The 18,609-nt window shown below is 38.2% G+C and overlaps 1 protein-coding gene across 1 annotated transcript in view; it reads left to right on the plus strand.

Moving 5' to 3' along the window:
• The window catches only part of ASAH2 (N-acylsphingosine amidohydrolase 2), an 83,616-nt gene that overhangs the window by 34,061 nt on the left and 30,946 nt on the right, over positions 1-18,609 (plus strand). Inside the window, exons 8-12 of the mRNA XM_067027456.1 lie at positions 2,723-2,843; positions 4,951-5,076; positions 8,659-8,745; positions 11,113-11,217; positions 11,353-11,434. Coding sequence (XP_066883557.1) covers positions 2,723-2,843; positions 4,951-5,076; positions 8,659-8,745; positions 11,113-11,217; positions 11,353-11,434 — 521 coding nt within the window. The remainder of the gene's footprint in view (positions 1-2,722; positions 2,844-4,950; positions 5,077-8,658; positions 8,746-11,112; positions 11,218-11,352; positions 11,435-18,609) is intronic.

Below are 18,609 nucleotides of genomic sequence, written 5' to 3' on the forward strand. Positions count from 1 at the left end.
GAAATGAGGATATGGAAAGCATCTGACTCAAAGGGTTCTTGTGAGAATAAAATGAGAAGCTATATGTGAAGTTTTTCACCCAATAAGTACTAAATGACAGTCTAACATTGATAGAATTGTTCTGTGGGCTTCCTTTGATTACACTGGAGAGGTTGCATCTGGCTGACCTCAGTGTGATCATGTTGGAAGTATTTTGGTTGGAGAGCCTTGGAACTGTCATGGCCACCACCTCATTTTCCTTCCAAACTAAATGGAATAAAACTACAAAAAAGCAGATTTCAACTGACTGGAAAATACTAGTTGACTAGAATATACCTTGGCACTTGAGTCTTAGAAGAAAGAGCAAAACCACAAAAAAGAAATGAATATAAGGGTTTTAAAGCATATAGAAACCTTGCAAGTAACTTCTAGGGAATGACTTTAGAACTGCCTTCAATCCAAACTTCTGTACCTTTGCACAGTGGCAAATACACACCTTGGGGGCTGAATGCAGCCTATAGACTGGTGATTTGGTCTAACACTATTAAAAAAAAAATGGAAATGGATGAAGGCAGTCAAAAAGTACTACGAACTTCCACTTATAAGTACTAGGGATATAATATACAACATGATAAATAAAATCAGTACTGCTATATATTATATATGAGAGCTCTTGAGTAAATCTTAAGAGTTCTTATCACAAAAATTTTTTTCTTTAATTTTGTATCTGTATGAGATGACAGATGTTCACTAAACGTATTGTGATAATCATTTCATGATGTACGTAAGTCACATCACACTGTACACCTTAAACTTGCACAGTGCTGTATGTCAGTTACCTCAAAATTGGAAGGAAAAATTTTTCAATGGATGTCAGCATAACAAAAAACAATTATGGAAAATTTCAAATATATGCCACTTTAGAGTGATTAGTCTAATGAATCTCCATGGAACAGTTATCCAGCTTCAATAATTAGCAATCCTCTGCCATTCTATTTCATCCCTTCTCTCCTTTTTGTTTGTTTGTTTTGCTAGAGTATTTAAAAGCAAAAATACCACATATCATTTTATTCACGAATATTTCAGTGTATATCTCTACCAGATAAAAACTTAGATATATATATAGATATATAGGTATAGATATATAGATATAACTGCAGTCCATTATCACAATCAACAAAATTTTTAAAAATTTCTTAATATGACCTAAAACCTAGTCTGTGTTCAGTTTTCCCTGATTGTATCAACAGTCTTTTTCCAGTTGTTTTGAGTCAGAATCCAAACACAGTCCACAAACTACATTTGTTGGCTTTATGTCTTAATTCTCTTAACTTGTAACCATTCTTCTCCTTTGTTTCCATGCCATTTACTTCTTTAAGAAGTTTCAAATCGATACATTTTCCCAAAACCATGGATTTGTGGAAGATGTGGCAGCACCGGCTTATGCTCCCTTCAGGCAGCATTTGGCTGCAGCCCAGTAGAGGCTGTGGTCCTTAGACTATGCAAATGCCTCCGCAATTCACAGTCTCTATTGTACCAACCAGCTTAACTCCTATGTTGCCTACCCAGCCCCCGTGGGTGTTGTGCTGGCCACCTCTGACCTACGTATACATCTCATGGGTAATGAGAACTGAATACTGAATGATGACTTGAAGCCCCAAAACATCCCTAGTCATTAAGTCAATGTTCAGTTTTGTGTACCATATTACTTAGGTAGGAATGTTTTAAAAGCTTTCAGTGAAGTAAAATCAACAAAAGATTTTTAAAAATCCTAAATTAGCTTGAAAATTTATTGATTGTCATCTCTTTTTTCTTGAATATTCTTGCTAATCTGCTTTACAGCCTTCTATCCTGTAAATACCTTTTTCACCTGTGTTGGGGTTTGATCCTACAAAGGCCACTGAACAAGGTGTCACAAGACCCAAACTTTAGCCTTGGTCCTCTATGACAAGTGGGCTTCCATATTGCTTCTCCGAGACACTTTGTGGGGTGCAGGTAATACCAGCCTGTTTTTCAGGGTTGTTGTGAAATTCAAATGAGATAACAGATGTGAAATTAACTTGTGAACTCTATAGCTCTACACTTAAACAAGGTATTACTATGCATAAAGATATACTGAATTATGCATAACATCCTCTTTCACACCCCTGTGCATTTACTCTGCTGTTCTTTCTCTCTGGAATGCATTTAAGAATTAATTGCTAGTCATCTGTGGTCCTCAGACACTTTATGCCTCCTTATTTGTAACATCTGTCACACTGTATCAAAGCCTTTTGTTTACATCTTTGTCTTCTGCAAGATTCTAGAGTAAATTGCAATTTATTCAGTGCTCGGCACACAGCTGACTCTCAGTAAATGTCTACTGAATTGGATGGGATTGATTTGAGTAATTATTATGTGTGTACCTGTCTTGAAGGATAAAGTCTATGTTGATACAAATCTTTAGGTATATCACCTGGTAACTAACCAGTATTGGCTCTTTTTAAAAGCTTATGATGAAGATGACAATGATGAAATATTTTTAATTTAAGTAAATGGTCAGACTTCTTGAGTATATTATTAGTAATTTAAGTTTCATTAGCAATGAAAGAACCTAAATATTTTTTGATAGAATGCCTATCATCAAAAGAATTTTTTCTTTTTTTTTTTTTACAGCTGGAGAAAACTTAAGCTAGCAGTCATCATTTTTCACCCCAGTTATCTGGTTCTCTGCTTTAACTTAGGGCTTCCTGTTCTTTTACAGCTGGTTTGCCATCCACCCAGTCAGCATGAACAATAGCAATCATCTTGTAAATAGCGACAATGTGGGCTATGCTTCTTACCTTTTTGAGCAAGAGAAGAACAAAAGATATCTACCTGGAGAGGTGAGAATTTATGTCATTGAAAGCTTCACCTTAATTCATTGAGTATCATCATCCATTCAATGTTCAGAATAGCTGATTCAAATCTTCAGAGGAAAGTGTCATCATGGATGCCACATACTGACATGCTTGGATAGAAAGAATTCTCCATCCTTCCCAAGAAAAATTTTAAATAACTGTTAGTCATTTAAATAAAAATTTTTATTTAATTAATTAATTAATTAATTAATTAATTAAATTAAATTAAAAATTTTAAATACTGTTAGTATTTGACACAAAGTGTCAAATACTACTGATGCGATGACTTCATAAAGTTACAATTAGTTGGATAAGGAAGGGCAAATTAATATATAATAGATTTTGCCATATATAATTTTTGATTAACTTGGAAATATGATAAACTGTGTTGTGTTTATATCTCTTGTTTTTAGAGATATAAAATTATTAAGCACCTTCTTAATGGTATAGGAGTCTGAATGAGGATGGGGAATGAGTCCTTTTCTGTGGCCCAGACTTCCCTCTTAACTTCCTTTCAAGGAATTTCTACTTTCCTGCAATATGGCCTAAGTCAGAGACAGCCCTAATCCATTAGACTTGTCTTTGTAACTTTGAAATGCAGTGAGTGATGGGATCAGAATTGGGGGTGTCCAGGAACCCAGTCCATGTACTCCAGGAAACTCATCAGCTTTGTGTAAATTACCGACTGCAGATATTTGGTGAGGAAGGACCCTGCTCTGCTTGACCCCAGCATCTAACCCCTAATTGCAGAGGAATGTATGATGGGATGAGAACCCCAGGCCCTTGCCTAGAATAAGTGTTATATTACAAAGATATTGGGTTGGCCAAAAAATTCGTTCAGGTTTTTCTGTGTGATGTTATGGGAATATTAGCCCATGAACATCTGGTCTGATTTTTTAGCTCCTTTGTTGACAAGTCTCTATTTTTTTCATTTTAGCCTGTGTTTTAGGGAAAAGAAAGGAGTTTCCCATTATCTTTTTAGTATAAAAAAAGACACATAATCTCCTATACTTGATTATCTCTTTCCCTAAGAAAATTTAAGAATTTAAGGTAGAATGGTAGTCCAGTTGGTTGAGGTTAAGGTCTTGCCCTACTCTAAAAGGTTTTGTGTTGTTATTTCAGGTTGAAGAGATAGAGAAAGTATACACAGAGGGCACATCTGGGTGGTGGAGGCTATATTTAGGTTCAGTTGTGCAACAGAAAAATCCAGATTGGCTCTTCACTTTTTAAGCCAATAGGCTATTTTTAAAGGGAAAATGGATCTCTGAGCTCCAGGTACAACACCAGACACTAGATTGGTGGGTCAGCATTTTATAACTCATTGCACACCGTATTTCTTGTCAAAGTGTTGCTGTTTGAGACACAAATTTGAAACTCTCCTACTTGAAATAGGTTTATTGATAACTGGAATATCACAAGTAATAACATGTATGCTGACTGCAATGTGAGCCTTTTCAGAAATAAAAAATTCTCTCAGAATATTGTACATCCTCCTTTTGTCATATGCAAATGATTTTGAATAGTTCACCAGCATGGGTTGAATGTTTGCCTTTTAAATGAACTCATTGTGGTAAATAAGAAAGAATAGGCCTTTCTAACCTTTGGAGATGGCCCACACTCTGTCTGTGGAGTGTGTTTCTCTCTAAATAAATCCACTTCTTACCTATCACTTTGTTCCTCACTGAATTCTTTCTGCGATGAAACATCAAGAACCTGAGCTTCATTAAGTCCTGAGACCAGTTGTTCTACAGGAACTGAGACCCTCACTCAGGTGGAGGACGGCAACTACCCGCTGAGTGCAAGCACGAGAACCCAGACTGTTTGGAACCAGAAAGTTGATGATTAAGATTCCTAAAACACCACACTGTTACTTCACAACATATCAATGAGAAGAAAGTCATGAATCCTGCAGCCTTCACCCCCAAATGTTGCCTTTAAAAATGCTCCCCTGAAAGCCACCTGGGAGTTTGGGTCCTTTGAGCATGAGCTACCTGTTCTCCTTGCTTGGCCCTGAAATAAACCTTTCTCTGCTCAAAAAAAAAAAAAAAAAAAAAAAAAAGAATAAAAGGCAACTGGATGTTTCTTTTGGCAGGGACCGTATGTAGCAGCTTTTGCTTCATCGAACCTGGGAGATGTGTCCCCCAATATTCTTGGCCCGCATTGCATCAACACCGGAGAGTCTTGTGATAATGCCAATAGCACTTGTCCCATTGGTGGGGTAGGTAATAATGACATGAAATCTGTTTTTGCATCTCAAGTACATTTTACGTTTAACTATTCAACTTTCATTTACAATTATGTTCTCCTCAAGTATACTCTGGCCTACTTACTGCTAGCATTTGCTCTTCTCAAAAGCACCCACTAAATTTTGATTGGGTAAAATTGTAGTTTTCCATTTGATTATTAAATTTTTTGAATGGTAAGACAATTTAGTAAATGTCAGAGATTAAATATCCTTCCCCAAAATTGAACAGCCTGAAACATGTTTCCTTGGCATTTCTGAAGTCACAATTTAGTACAAAAACTGCCTGCCTGAGACATTTCTCAGTGATTATAAAGTCTATAGGGTTTTCTAAAAATACAAGGTAAAAATTCTTTTTCCTTTCTTATAAATTACAAACAAACAAAACAATCTTGGTGTAAAAACTCAAACCACATGGGAAGCATAAAGAGCAGTAAAAAGTGAAAGCCCCTGTTCACCTCCTTCCCCTCTACCCTCTCCATTTCCCCAAAGTTACCACTCTCACACCCCTTCATATGTTTATGCATTCATGAACAACATTTTATAACTTATTTATTGATTTTTTTATTGGTATAGGATTTGAGTTTTCTACCTAATTTGTCTTAAAAAATCTCTTTATGACTATATACAATTCTATGTGATATGTTTTAAAGGCAACAAGTAAGGCTGTCCTCCCATCTGCATTTAGATTTTTGCAACTTTGACATGAGCAGCAGATTCTAGCTTCTGGGTTCTTATTCTTTGTGTTTATAGAGTATTTCACCTACCATATTGCTTTTATTAAACACTATTTCTGGGCTCTTTATTTTATCCCAGTCAACCCCACTCAATGAGAAATATAGTTTCAACAATTATGCTTTTCCATTGTATATTACTATTTTTATATAGAAAGTCTTCATACACCAGAAACTAATATAACATTGTAAATCAACTATACTTCAATGAAAAAAAGTCTTTGTTACTGTTCACTTCCAAAATTTTTACACATCATTAATTCACATTAGACTGGAGGATTACTTGTTAAATTCCAAAATTCACAGATGAAATGGTTAAATAAATTATAATACTTATTTGCAATAGAATATTATGCATCAACTTCATGTCTTATGTTGGAATACTTAATGTGGGAAAGAGCTCATACTACTAAGGAAATCAGTGTTTAGTATTGCATATTCATCATGACTGCAGTTTTGAGGATAAATGTATCATAGTAAAAAGACAAAATGAAACTGATACGTTAACCACCATTTTCTCTTTTTGGCACTATTATAGGCAGTTTTTCTATTTATTTTTTGCTCATTATTTTCATTCTATTTATACTTTTTAATACTTTTTCTACAATAAGTATATTTTACTTTATAATCAGAAAAAATTACAGCAAAATCATACCCCCTTCCACAACACAGTTCAGTTTCTCTTCATTTCCCTTCCTGTTGGATTAGCTTCCCTCATGTCTGCAAGATGCCAGTCGTCAGTGAGGAAGGTGTGTGCTTTTTTTTCTCTCATACCCAGTAGGAGAGAGAGAGAGCCTCTCTTCCAACCATGGAATAAGAATTCTCTTTAGTCTGATTGTCAATTTATGTCACATATCCATCCCTGGACCAAAACAGTTGCTGGAGAAATGGTATGTGTTAATTGGCTTAAGCTGGGTTCCTGACCAATCTTTGGCAAAGCCTAGGGAATTTCCATGATCACCTTAGACTTATTTGGAATGAGGAATGGGATCACTGCAAGGAGAGAGATGGCTTTCTGAACAAAATCAGAATACGCTTGAGAAAGAGAAAGAGGGAAATGGACAAATGTTGCCGTGTCTTCTGCTTTAATGTGGTTTCTTTAAAAACAAGTTTTTAAATTTAGAAATTAGCTTTAATGTTTTTTAGGAAAATGATGTATGGTCGTTAAAAATACACACAACATTGAAAAGTTCAGAAAATGAAACTTAGGTAAAGGAGCACCCCTTCATCCCACAATTAACCTGTGAAAATTTTAATAAACATCCTTCCAGACAACTTTTTATGTACCTGTACACATATATATGTATAATTTTACATAGATGGGATCATACTGTAATGCTGTTCTATACCCTGCTTATCTCCAGTAAATATACTTTAAAACATTATTTAAACTAACTTTGTAATTTTTAATTTTAAGTACCATAATTTGGTTAACCAATCCCCTACTGATGAGTATTTTCTTTCCTTTCCTGCTTTTCTCCTCACACCCTCTCTCCTTTCTTATTTTCTTCCTTCATATAAGCATGCTATGGTCACTATGCTTGTCATATATTTTTTCACATGTGTGAGTTTCACCTTAGGACAAATTCTTAAAAGTGAGTTAGTTCTTTTTTTAAAAAGCACCTCTAATATATTCTACACATTGCTCAAATACTCTCAGTCACGTTTCTACCCACAGTGCATGAGTGACACTTTCCCCAAACTCTCTCCTCCAGCAGGTTTGTCAATCTTTCAATTTCTTCCAGCACAAATGTGAAGAGTTCTCTCTTCATAGTTTAAATTTATATTCAATTATTCATTAAGAGTGAAAATATTATAACGTTGAATGGCCATTTACATTTATGTTTTGTGTGTGTGTGTGAATTACCTATTTCATCTGTATCCATGGTGTTATCCATTAGGATGCTTTTTTCTTTTTTGCTTTTACTTTTTTCCAGCTTTATTGGGATATATTGCCATCCAACACTGTCTAAGTTGAAGGTATACAATGTGATGATTTTTACTACAAATAAGAGAATACCCAACTCAATATGAATGAATCAAAATGTATTAATAAGGGTATTTTTTTCTTGCTGACTTTTTAAAGCTCCTAATATATTAAAGTCTGAGTTTGTCATAAACTGTGCAAACTCATCCCTCAACACCCCATTTATCAGTTATCTTTCAGTCTTATGCTTTTCCCCCGACATGGATGTTTAAAATGTTTAAACTGTCAAACTGTGTTCCATATAATTTTTAGAAGGGCCTTTCACATTGTTAGACTTTAGAATATATTCATCCATATTTTCTTTTAATACATTTTGGGTACCATTTATAGTATTTAAGTATCTGATCGTTCACAAATTTTTCTGGTTTAAGAAGTAGAATATAGAGCCAGATGTATTCACTGATTTTTTTCCAGAGGGTCAGCTAGTTGTTCCAATATAATTTTAACTGAGTTTCAATTGAAGGCAATCATGAGCAAGTGCCATAGGCAGGAACCAGCAAAGAGAAAGATGTACAGCAAATGGAAAGACCTGGCTTTAGGTAATAGCTCAGATATTAGCTACCTGTATAATCTTCAGTAAATCTAATCTACCTGAGCCTCAGTTTCCTTATTTTTAAAAGTAAATTTCTAGAATAGATGATTTCTAGCAACATTCATTGCTCTAATTCCGTGAATGATTTTGCTTCTCATAATCTGTAAATTAAGAGAACACATGAAAAGAAATGCTGGAATGTGGCTTTAAAAAAAATCTATTTGCTTAGATTCACTTGTCATTTTCCATTCCTTAAAAGAATCACTTATTTCACTTATTTCACATCTTGTGTCATTTTGTTCCAGCCTAGCATGTGCATTGCTATGGGACCTGGGCAGGATATGCTTGACAGCACACAAATCATAGGACGGAAAATATATGAGAAAGCAAAGGTAAGCTGTGGGACTGCTCCTTTCATCTTCATTCAAAACTATGCTTTAAAATCCACTGACATTGTTCATCAGGAAGTCCGTAATCATAAGGAAGACAGCAGGAGCTCAAGCTGCACCAAGGAGTCTGGAAGACTGAATGCTGTTTATTGTCAATCAGGGAGGTTGTTTTCACAAACCACACAGGAACCTGTCTCTGACTGCTTGTGTCTGGCTTCTTATGGGAAGTATGTTTAAAAGCAAGCAGTCAGGAAACATTCTCTTTCAGCCAGAATGCTTGCTTCAGGTGGTTGGTTGATAGATTGTAAAGTTTTCAATTCATGTGGTATGACCAGATATAACCAGACTGACCCAAATTCTCAGATGTCTCTCAGGCCTTGGCCTGCCAAGTCACCTGACCATTTCTTTCTTTTTTTAAAAAAAAATTTAATTAATGTTTGTCTGCATTAGGTCTTCGTTGCTGCTCGTGGGCTTTCTCTAGTTGCGGTGAGCGGGGGCTACTCTTTGTTGCCGTGCTCAGGCTTCTCACTGTGGTGGCTTCTCTTGTGGAGCACGGACTCTAGGTGCGCAGGCTTCAGTAGTTGTGGCACATGGGCTCAGTAGTTGTGGCTCGTGGGCTCTAGAGTGCAGGCTCGGTAGTGGTGGCACACTGGCTTAGTTACTCCGTGGCATGTGGGATCTTCCCCGATTAGGGCTCGAACCCGTGTCCCCTGCATTGGCAGGCGGATTCTTAACCACTGCCCCACCAGGGAAGCCCTACCATTTCTTAACTTTTCCTTCAGTGACCAAGGTAAAGCTGCGTGGCACCATTGCCAATTCTTGCAATTTGGATTCAAATTAGTCCTTGGTCTTTTTTGATATGGAAAGATCATCCATCTTACATTTTCCTTTCTTTTTATTTTTTCTTTTTCTTTTTAAATTTTTTTTCGGTACGCGGGCCTCACACTGTTGTGGCCTCTCCCGTTGCGGAGCACAGGCTCCGGACGCGCAGGCTCAGCGGCCATGGCTCACGGGCCCAGCCTCTCTGCAGCATGTGGTATCTTCCCGTGTCACCTGCATCGGCAGGCGGATCAACCACTGCGCCACCAGGGAAGCCCTCCTTTCTTTTTAAAAGATTTTTTGATGAAGAGGGAATCTGGTCTCCTGTGAGCTTACTACAAGTTACTCTACCCTCCTTCCTGTTATAAATTTTATTTTCCATTTTGCTTACATATTTTGTATCAGCTCCCATGGAGACATTTCTGATGGAAAAGACAAAAGATAGCTTTGATCTGAGCCATCTCTGACAAAGATAGTTAAATCTCTTCCTTTTTATAGCTTACCCATACCTTTAGTGAGCACGGGCTTGAGAGAGAGTGTGTGTGTAAATATTTTGTCTCAAGGGTTCTAAAATGTTCCAGGAGCAATTAAGGAAGAACAAAAAACACCTTAAAAACACAGACACCAGCCAACCTAATTGCTGCAGTTTCTTTTTAATTACTGTGATATTATCAGTGGATTGTTCTAGATTAACATATTCTATTTAGGGTGTGCACCCCTGACACAATTTGGCGTCAGAAATCTTGTTACCATTCTGAGCCCAGTCGACATAGAGATTTGTCCCACATTCTGGATTCTCTTCTCAGCAAGGCACAACTTCCCTCTTAATGAGGAGACGCAGGCTGCAGCTGGTGTTACTGACAACTTGAGCGTTCCCTTGTGGCTGTGGAAACTGACATGGCAACAGAGTAGAAATGAGTTAGGTGTCAGGCAAAGGCATTGGTGCTGAAGCGGGGTTTGCCTCTACTGTACGATACAGATCAATACAAACCTTCCTAAATATATTTTGACTCACATTTCCCATAAGATTAAAAAAGCATCAATTGACCATACTGGAAAAAAAAAAAAGAACATCCCAAGGTGAATAGTGGGTGGGGGAACAGATGCAGATGAAGTGGGTCCTGAAGACTTTCAAGCCCCCCTTTGGCACCAGCCCTGCCAGACGACTCAAGGACTGTGAGAGGAAAACTCCATGAGAATCCCCACGGATGCACTCTTGTTCTGGCAAAGAAGGTAATTTGGCCCACCTACTCCTAACCTTAAATTTTCTTGACTATCTTTCTAGTGAGATTGGAGCATTTGTACCATAGCCTGCATCACTGGAATTTCATATTTGTGGGAAGTAGACACAGATCAACGGTCTCAGGGCCTTCAAGTTTATGGGAAGCTATAGGGGGTTTGGCGGAGAGATGCTCATGCTCTGTCCAATCAGACAGCAAAACAAAACTTGACTGAAAGACTCTTTTCCAAATTGGCACCTCTTAGGTACGGCTGCTGGTATTCATTTTAGCTTTTTTTGCTTTTCATGGTAAGGCTGTGTGCGTTTTCTAGGAACTGTATGCCTCCGCCTCTCAGGAGGTAACTGGGCCACTGGCTTCGGCTCATCAGTGGGTGAATATGACGGACGTCACCATCTGGCTCAATTCTACACACACAGTAAGTGTCACCGAGTCACACTGATTATGCCACAAGGCTAAAGCTCTGGGCTGATCTCATTATTGAAGTTCAACTTCTGTTTCTTTTTTTGTTTATGGTTCATTTTTGTTTTGTTTCTTAAACTTTTTCCTTTAGGTAAAAACATGTAAACCAGCCTTGGGCTACAGTTTTGCAGCTGGCACGATTGACGGATTTGGAACCCTCAATTTTATGCAGGGTGAGGTGCAGCCTGATGTGATTTGTGGTTCTAGGTTCTGAACTTCAGGGTTCTGTTCCCTAACAGGGTTTAATGTAACCAATACATTTACTATTTTTATTTTTTAAATTTGGGGGTATGCAGGCTTTCCAGGTTTGTACATGATTTCCCAGGGGTAGGTATCTTTCATAATTTAGCTTTCGACTGATTCAAATAGAATCAGAGATTCTCTTTGCATTTCAGTCTATGAAAGAATAGTTTTAAATTGGGCTGGAGCTGGGCTGGAGTTGGAGTGGTGCGGAGCGGGAGTGTCACTGTAACTTCGACAGTATGAGTTGGCCCTTCCATCTGGTTGTATCTCTTTCCCAGATTCCTTTATTGGAGCTCAGATTCCTCAGAACAGAAGCTTTTAGGAACCTAAAGTGTGTGGTCCTGGGTCTTCTTCCTGTGTGTATTTCCATGAATTTATAACTGATTATTATAGGTTTTATACTTTTATCCTGATTAACACTGGGATAACATGCACTGGCAAGTAGAGAAAGTTAAAAAAAAATTGAAGAGTATCACCTACAGGCAATATTTTGGCTTATTTCATTCTTGTCTTTTATATATATATGTATATATATATATATATTTTGGAACCATTAGTTAAATTAATAAATACAGTTGTAATGTGATATAGTTGGCATCATCTTTCCTGGTAATATTTCATCTAGTTTGGTCTAATGTTCTAGAATAAATAATTTCTAACAGCTTTATTGAGATATAATTCACAAAACATAAAATTCACCCACTTAAAGTGTATAATTCAGTGGTTTTTTTTAGTATATTCACAGATATGTGCAACCATCACCACATCCATTTTAGAACGTTTTCATCACCTCAGAAAGAAACCCTGTACTCTTTCGCTATTACAACACATCCCCATCTCTCCCAGACCTAAGCAACCACTAATCTTTCTATCTCTATATTTTCCTGTCTGCACGTTTCATATAAATGGAATTGTAAAAAAAAAAATGTGGCTTTTTGCATTGGCTTCTTTCACTTAGCATCATGGTTTCAAGGTTCATCCAAGTTGTAACATGGATTAATATTTCATTACTTTTTTTTTCTTTTTTAAAAATTGTTTTATTGAAGTATAGTTGATTTCAATGTTGTGTTAATTTCTGCTATACAGCAAAGTGATTCATTTATAAGTATCATACATTCTTTTTCCTATTCTTTTCCATTGTGATTTATTACAAGATATTGAGTATAGTTCCCTGTGCTATACAGTAGGACCTTGTTGTTTATCCATTCTCTGTATAATAGTTTACATCTGCTCACCCCTAAGTCCCAGTCTATCCCTCCCCCACCCTCCTTCCCCCTTGGCAACCACAAATTTTGTTCTCTACGTCTGTGAGTCTGTTTTTGCTTTGTAGATAAGTTCATTTATGTTATACTATGACTGAATAATATTCCGTTGTATGGTTTTACCAGATTTTGTTTATGCATTCCTCAGCTGATGGAGATTTGGGTTGTTCCACTTTTGGACTATGAGGAATAATGCTGCTATAAATATTCATGTCCAGGCTTTTGTGTGAGCATATGATTTCATCTCTCCTCTTTGGTATATGCTTAGAAGTGGAATTGCTGGATCATATGGTAACTCTATGTTTAATCATTTGAGGAACTACCAGGCTATTTCCAAATTGTTGCACAATTTTACATTCTCATCAGTAGTTCTGAAGGTTCTGAATTTTCTACATCCTCACCAATACTTGTTTTTATCTTCCTTTTTGATTCTAGCTATCCCCTGGGTGTGGCGTGGTATCTCATTATGGTTTTGATTTGCATTCCCCTGAAGATAAGTGATATAGAAAATCTTTTCATGTTTTTTGGCCATTTGTGTTTCTGCCTTGGAGAAATGTCTGCTCATATATTTTTCTTATTTTTAAATTGGGCTACTTGTCTTCTCATTACTGAGTTGAAAGAGTTCCTTATGGGTCCCATGTATGCTCTAGGGATGCCCACTAGCTAGGCTGCTTGGGTCCTTCTGTTGTGGTGGGCTGACTACTGTGGGTGGTCTTGTAGGCTTGGATCCACCAAGCTCCACAAGGCCCTGCCTTGTGCAGAGGCTGCTGGCCACTGCTTGGTGGGGCTGGGTCATGAGGCAGCTGGCTGCAGACCCACGGGTGGCCTCTGGGCTACTGCTAGCTCACTGGTGGGCAGAGCTGGAGTCAAGGAGATCCTGGGCTGGTGTCTTCCCACTGATGGGTAAAGCTAGGTCCTGGGGCTAGTGCCAGCCCACTGGCAGGAAGAGCTGAGTCCTGCGGTCTGGCTACAGGGCCCGGGATCCCAGAGCTGGTGTCAGACCACTGGTGGGTGAGGCTGGTTCTTGACATGGCTGGCTGCAGGGGCCAGGACGTCCTAAAGCCCGTGCTGGCTTGCTGGTGGGCAGGGTTGGAGCCCAGCTAGTTCCAGAGCTGGTGCTGGTCTGCTGATGGGTGGGCTGAGTCTGCAGGCTGTAGGGGTACCGTTGTCCTGAGGCTGGTGTCCACCTCACTGGTGTGTGGGGCCTGATCCTATATCCTCTGGTGGGCAGGATTGTGTCCAGGGGTGGCTGTGGGTTCAGGGAGTGTCTTAAGGCAGCTTGTCTACTGGTGGGTGGGACTGTGTCCACACCCAGTTAGTTACTTGGCTTGAAATGTCCTAGTACTGGTGCCTGTGGGTTGGTGGGCATGGGTACAGCTGGGTCCTGGAGCTAATAAGTCAGAGGGAGGATCCAAAATAGTATGTGGTAGAATGAGCTCCTAAAAATGGCTGCCACCAGTGTCTGTGAGCGCCAATTGACCCCTGTCTCTCTGGGAGACTCTCCAAGATTAGCAGGTAGGTCTAACCCAGGCTCCTTTCAAATTATTGTTTCTGAGCTGGGTCTTGGAGCATGTGAGATTTTTTTTGTGTGCACCCTTTATTAGTAGAATCTCCATTTCCCACAGCTCTCTGGGTCTCCCGCAAGTAAGCCCCACTGGCTTTCAAAGCCAAAAGTTCTAGTGGCTCATCTTCCTGGCAGAGGAATGCTGGGCTGGGGACAGTGATGTGGGGCTCAATACCTTTGCTCCTTGGGGAGATGCTCAGAAATTGTAGTTATTTTCCTGTTGGTGGGTCACCCACCCAGAGGGTATGGGTCTTGACTACCTATCTCACTGTGGTTCCTTCTTTATATCTTTAGTTATAGAAGATCTTTTATGGTAGGTTCTGGTCTTTTCCATCAATAAGTGGTCTGTAAATAGTTGTTATTTTGGTGTGGCCGTGAAAGGAGGTGAGCTCATGGTCTTTCTACTCCACCATTTTGGCTGATCTCCCTACTTTGGGTTGTGTTTCCACCTTCTTCATTGTGTCCTTTTAAGCACAAAAAGTTTTAATTTTGGTGAAATCAAAATGGTCTATTTTTTCTTTTGTGTCTCATGCTTTTGGTGTCATATCTAAGTGTCCTTTGCTAAATTTGATGTCATGAAAACCTACTCCTGTTTTCTTCTAGAAGTTTTATGGTTTTAGCTCTTATATTTAGATCTTTGAGCTATTTTGAGTTAGCTTTTATATATGGTGTGAGGTAACAATGCAACTTCATTCTTTTCCTTGTGGCTATCCAGTTATTATAGCAGCATTTGTTGAAAGGCTATTTTTTTTTTAACCCATTGAATGGTCTTGGTACACTTGTTGAAAATCAGTTGACCATAGATTCATGGTCTTATTTCTGGATTCCCAATTCTATTCCGTTGATCTGTGTTTATTTTTTGTGCTAGTATCACCCTTTATAAAAAGAAAAAACATTCCTTTTTTATAGCTAAGTAGTATTTCATGGTTCGTATCACCCTTTCTTGATTACTATTGCTGTGTAGTAGGTTTTGAAATCAAGATATATGAGTCCTCCTACTTTGTTCTCCTTTTTCAAGATTATTTTTGCTATTCTGAGTCATTTGCAATTCTATTTAAATTTTAGAATCAGTTTGTCAACTTCTACAAAGAAGTCGGCTGAGATTCTGATTGGAATTGTATTGAATCTGTAGATTAAATTGAGGAGCACTGTAATCTTAACAATTTTAAGTCTTCTGATCTTTGAACATGGATGTTTTCCTATTTATTTAGGGCACGGAGAAAAGGGAGAACCCTCCTATACTATTAATGTGGTATATCACATTTATTTATTCACATATTTTGAACCATTCTTGCATCCCAGGAATAAATCCCATTGATCATGGTGCATGATCATTTTAATGTGCTATTGAATTCAGTTTGCTAGTATTTTGCTTGGGATTTTGGCTTCTATATTCATCAGAGATATTGGCCTTTATTTTTTTCTTCTCATAGTGCCCTTATATGGTTTTCGTATCAGGGTAATTTTTGCATCATAAAGCAAATTTGGAAGTATTCCCTCCTCCTCAATTTTTGAGAAGAGTTTGAGAAGGACTGGCATTAATTCTTCCATAAATGTTTGGTTGAATTCACCAGTAAAACCATCTGATCCTAGTCTTTTTTTTTTTTTTTTTTTGCGGTACGTGAACCTCTCACTGTTGTGGCCTCTCCTGCTGCGGAGCACAGGCTCCAGACACGCAGGCTCAGTGGCCATGGCTCACGGGCCTAGCCGCTCTGCGGCATGTGGGATCTTCCTGGACCAGGGCACAAACCCGTGTCCCCTGTGCAGGTGGATTCTCAACCACTGCGCCACCAGGGAAGCCCTAGGCTTTGCTTTTACTTCTAGTTCTCTTGCTGTTCTCACCACCTCTTCAGTTACTTCCTCAACCGAAGTCTTGAACCCCCCAAAGTCATCCATGAGAGCTGAAATAACTTTTTCCAAGCCCTTGTTAATGTTGATATTTTGTCCTCTTTCCATGAATGATGAATGTTCTTAATGGCATCTAGAATGGTGAATCCTTTCCAGGAAGTTTTCCATTGACTTTTCCAAGATCCATCAGAGGAATCACTGTCCATGGTAGCTATAGCCTTATGAAATGTATTTCTTAAGTAATAAGACTTGAAAGTCAAAAATACTCCTTGATCCACAGGCTTCAGAATGAGTGTTGTGTTAGCAAGCATGAAAACAACATTAATCTTGTACATCTTCATCAGAGCTCTTGGGTGACCTGTGCATTGTCAGTGAGCAGTAATATTTTGAAAGGAATCTTTTCCTGAGCAGTAGATCTCAACAGTGGTGTTTAAATATTTAGTAAACCATCTTGTCAACAGATGTGCTGTGATCATATAGGCTTTGTTGTTCCATTTATAGAGCACAGGCAGAGTCGATTTAGCACAATTCTTAAGAGGCCTAGGACTTTCAGAATGGTAAATGAGCATTGGTTTCAGCTTAAAGTGACCAGCTATGTTTGTCCCTAACAAGAGAGTCAGCCAGGCATTGACTTCTCCTCTCTAGCTAAGAAAGTCCAAGATGGCATCTTATTCCAAAAGAAGATTGTCTTGCCTATGTTGAAAATCTGTTTTTTAGTGTAACTACCTTCATTCATTATCTTGGCTTATTCTTCTGGATAACTTTCCACAGCTTTTACATTAGCACTTGCTGCTTCACCTTGAACCTTTATGTTATGGAGATGGCTTCTTTCCCTAAACCTCATAAACCAACCTCTGCTACCTTCAGAGTTTTCTTTTGCAGCTTTCTCACCTCTCTCAGCCTTCATAGAATTGAAGAAATTTAGGGCATTGTTCTGAATTAGGCTTTGCCATAAGGGAATGTTGTGGCTGGTTTGCTCTTCTATCCAGACAATTAAAACATTCTCCATATCAGTAATAAGGCTGTTTCACTTTCTTATCATTTGTGTGTTCGCTGGAATAGCACTTTTAATTTCCTTCAAGAACTTTTCTTTGCATTCACAACTTGGCTGACTGTTTGGTGCAAGAGATCTAGCTTTTGTCATATCATGGCTTTCAACATGTTTTCCTCACTAAGCTTAATCATTTCTAGCTTTTGATTTAAAATGAGAGATGTGCGACTCTTCCTTTCACTTGAATACACAGAGGCAATTGTAGGGTTATTAATTGGCCTAATTTAAATATTGTTGTGTCTCAGGGAATAGGGAGGCCTAAGGAGAGGAAGAGAGGTGGAGGTACAGCCAGTCGGTGGAGCAGTCAGAACGCATACATTTATCAATTAACTTTGCTGTCTTATATGGATGTGGTTTGTAGTGCTGCCAAACTATTACAGTAGTAACATCAAAGATCAGTGATCAGAGATCACTGTAAGAAATATAACAATAATGAAAAAATTTGAAATCTAGTGAGGGTTACTAAAATATGACACAAAGTCATGAAGTTAGCAACTGCTGTTGGAAAAATGGCACTGATCAACTTGCTCAATGCAGGGTTACCACAAACCCTCAATTTGTAAACAAAACCCCAAACAAACAAACAAAAAAACACAGTATCAGCAAAGTGCAAGAAAATGAGGTATACCCGTTCTTTCATATCTTTTATGGGCTATTAGCATCCTTGCATTTCAGCTTGAAGAACTCCCTTTGGCATTTTGTGTCTCATAATTCATGTAGGCTTTCTTCATTCTTTTTCATTATTTTTTTCACTTTAATTGAATAGTTCCTAATGACTTGTTTTGAGTTCACAGATTATTTCTTCTGCTTGATCAAATCTGCTGTTGATGCTCTCTATAGCATTGTTCATTTCATTCATTGCATTCTTCAGCTCCAGAATTTGTTTGGCTCTTTTTTATGGTTCTGCCTTTCTGTTGAACTCTCATTTTGTTCATAATTATTTTCTTGATTTTGTTAAGTTGTATATTTGTGTTCTCTTGTAGCTTGCTGAATTTCTTTGACACAATTATTTTGAGTTCTTCTTTGACAATTTGTAGATCTCCAATTCTTTGGTCAGTTATTGGAAAATTATTGTGTTCCTTTTGTGATGTCATGTTTCCTTGATTGTTGTTGTCTCTCCTAGAATTGCATTTGTCTGTGCATTTGATGGATCAGTCACTTCTTCCAGACTTGACAGAATGGTTTTGGTGGGGAAAGACCTTCACCTGTGGGTGGCTGCAGAGACATTGACTGGGTGACTGTGGTTGTTCCAGCTCCAGGGCAGCCCAAGTGGCATAGTCTCCATGCAGCTCTGTCAGCTTAGGTCATCATTGGTGAATATTGCATGCGTCCTCAAAGGCCAATACTAAGGGTATCTGCAGCTGCTGTGAGTGCTGTTGT

The sequence above is a fragment of the Kogia breviceps genome, chromosome 2 (assembly GCF_026419965.1).
Source record: "Kogia breviceps isolate mKogBre1 chromosome 2, mKogBre1 haplotype 1, whole genome shotgun sequence".
Classification (NCBI taxonomy): Eukaryota; Metazoa; Chordata; class Mammalia; order Artiodactyla; family Physeteridae; genus Kogia; species Kogia breviceps.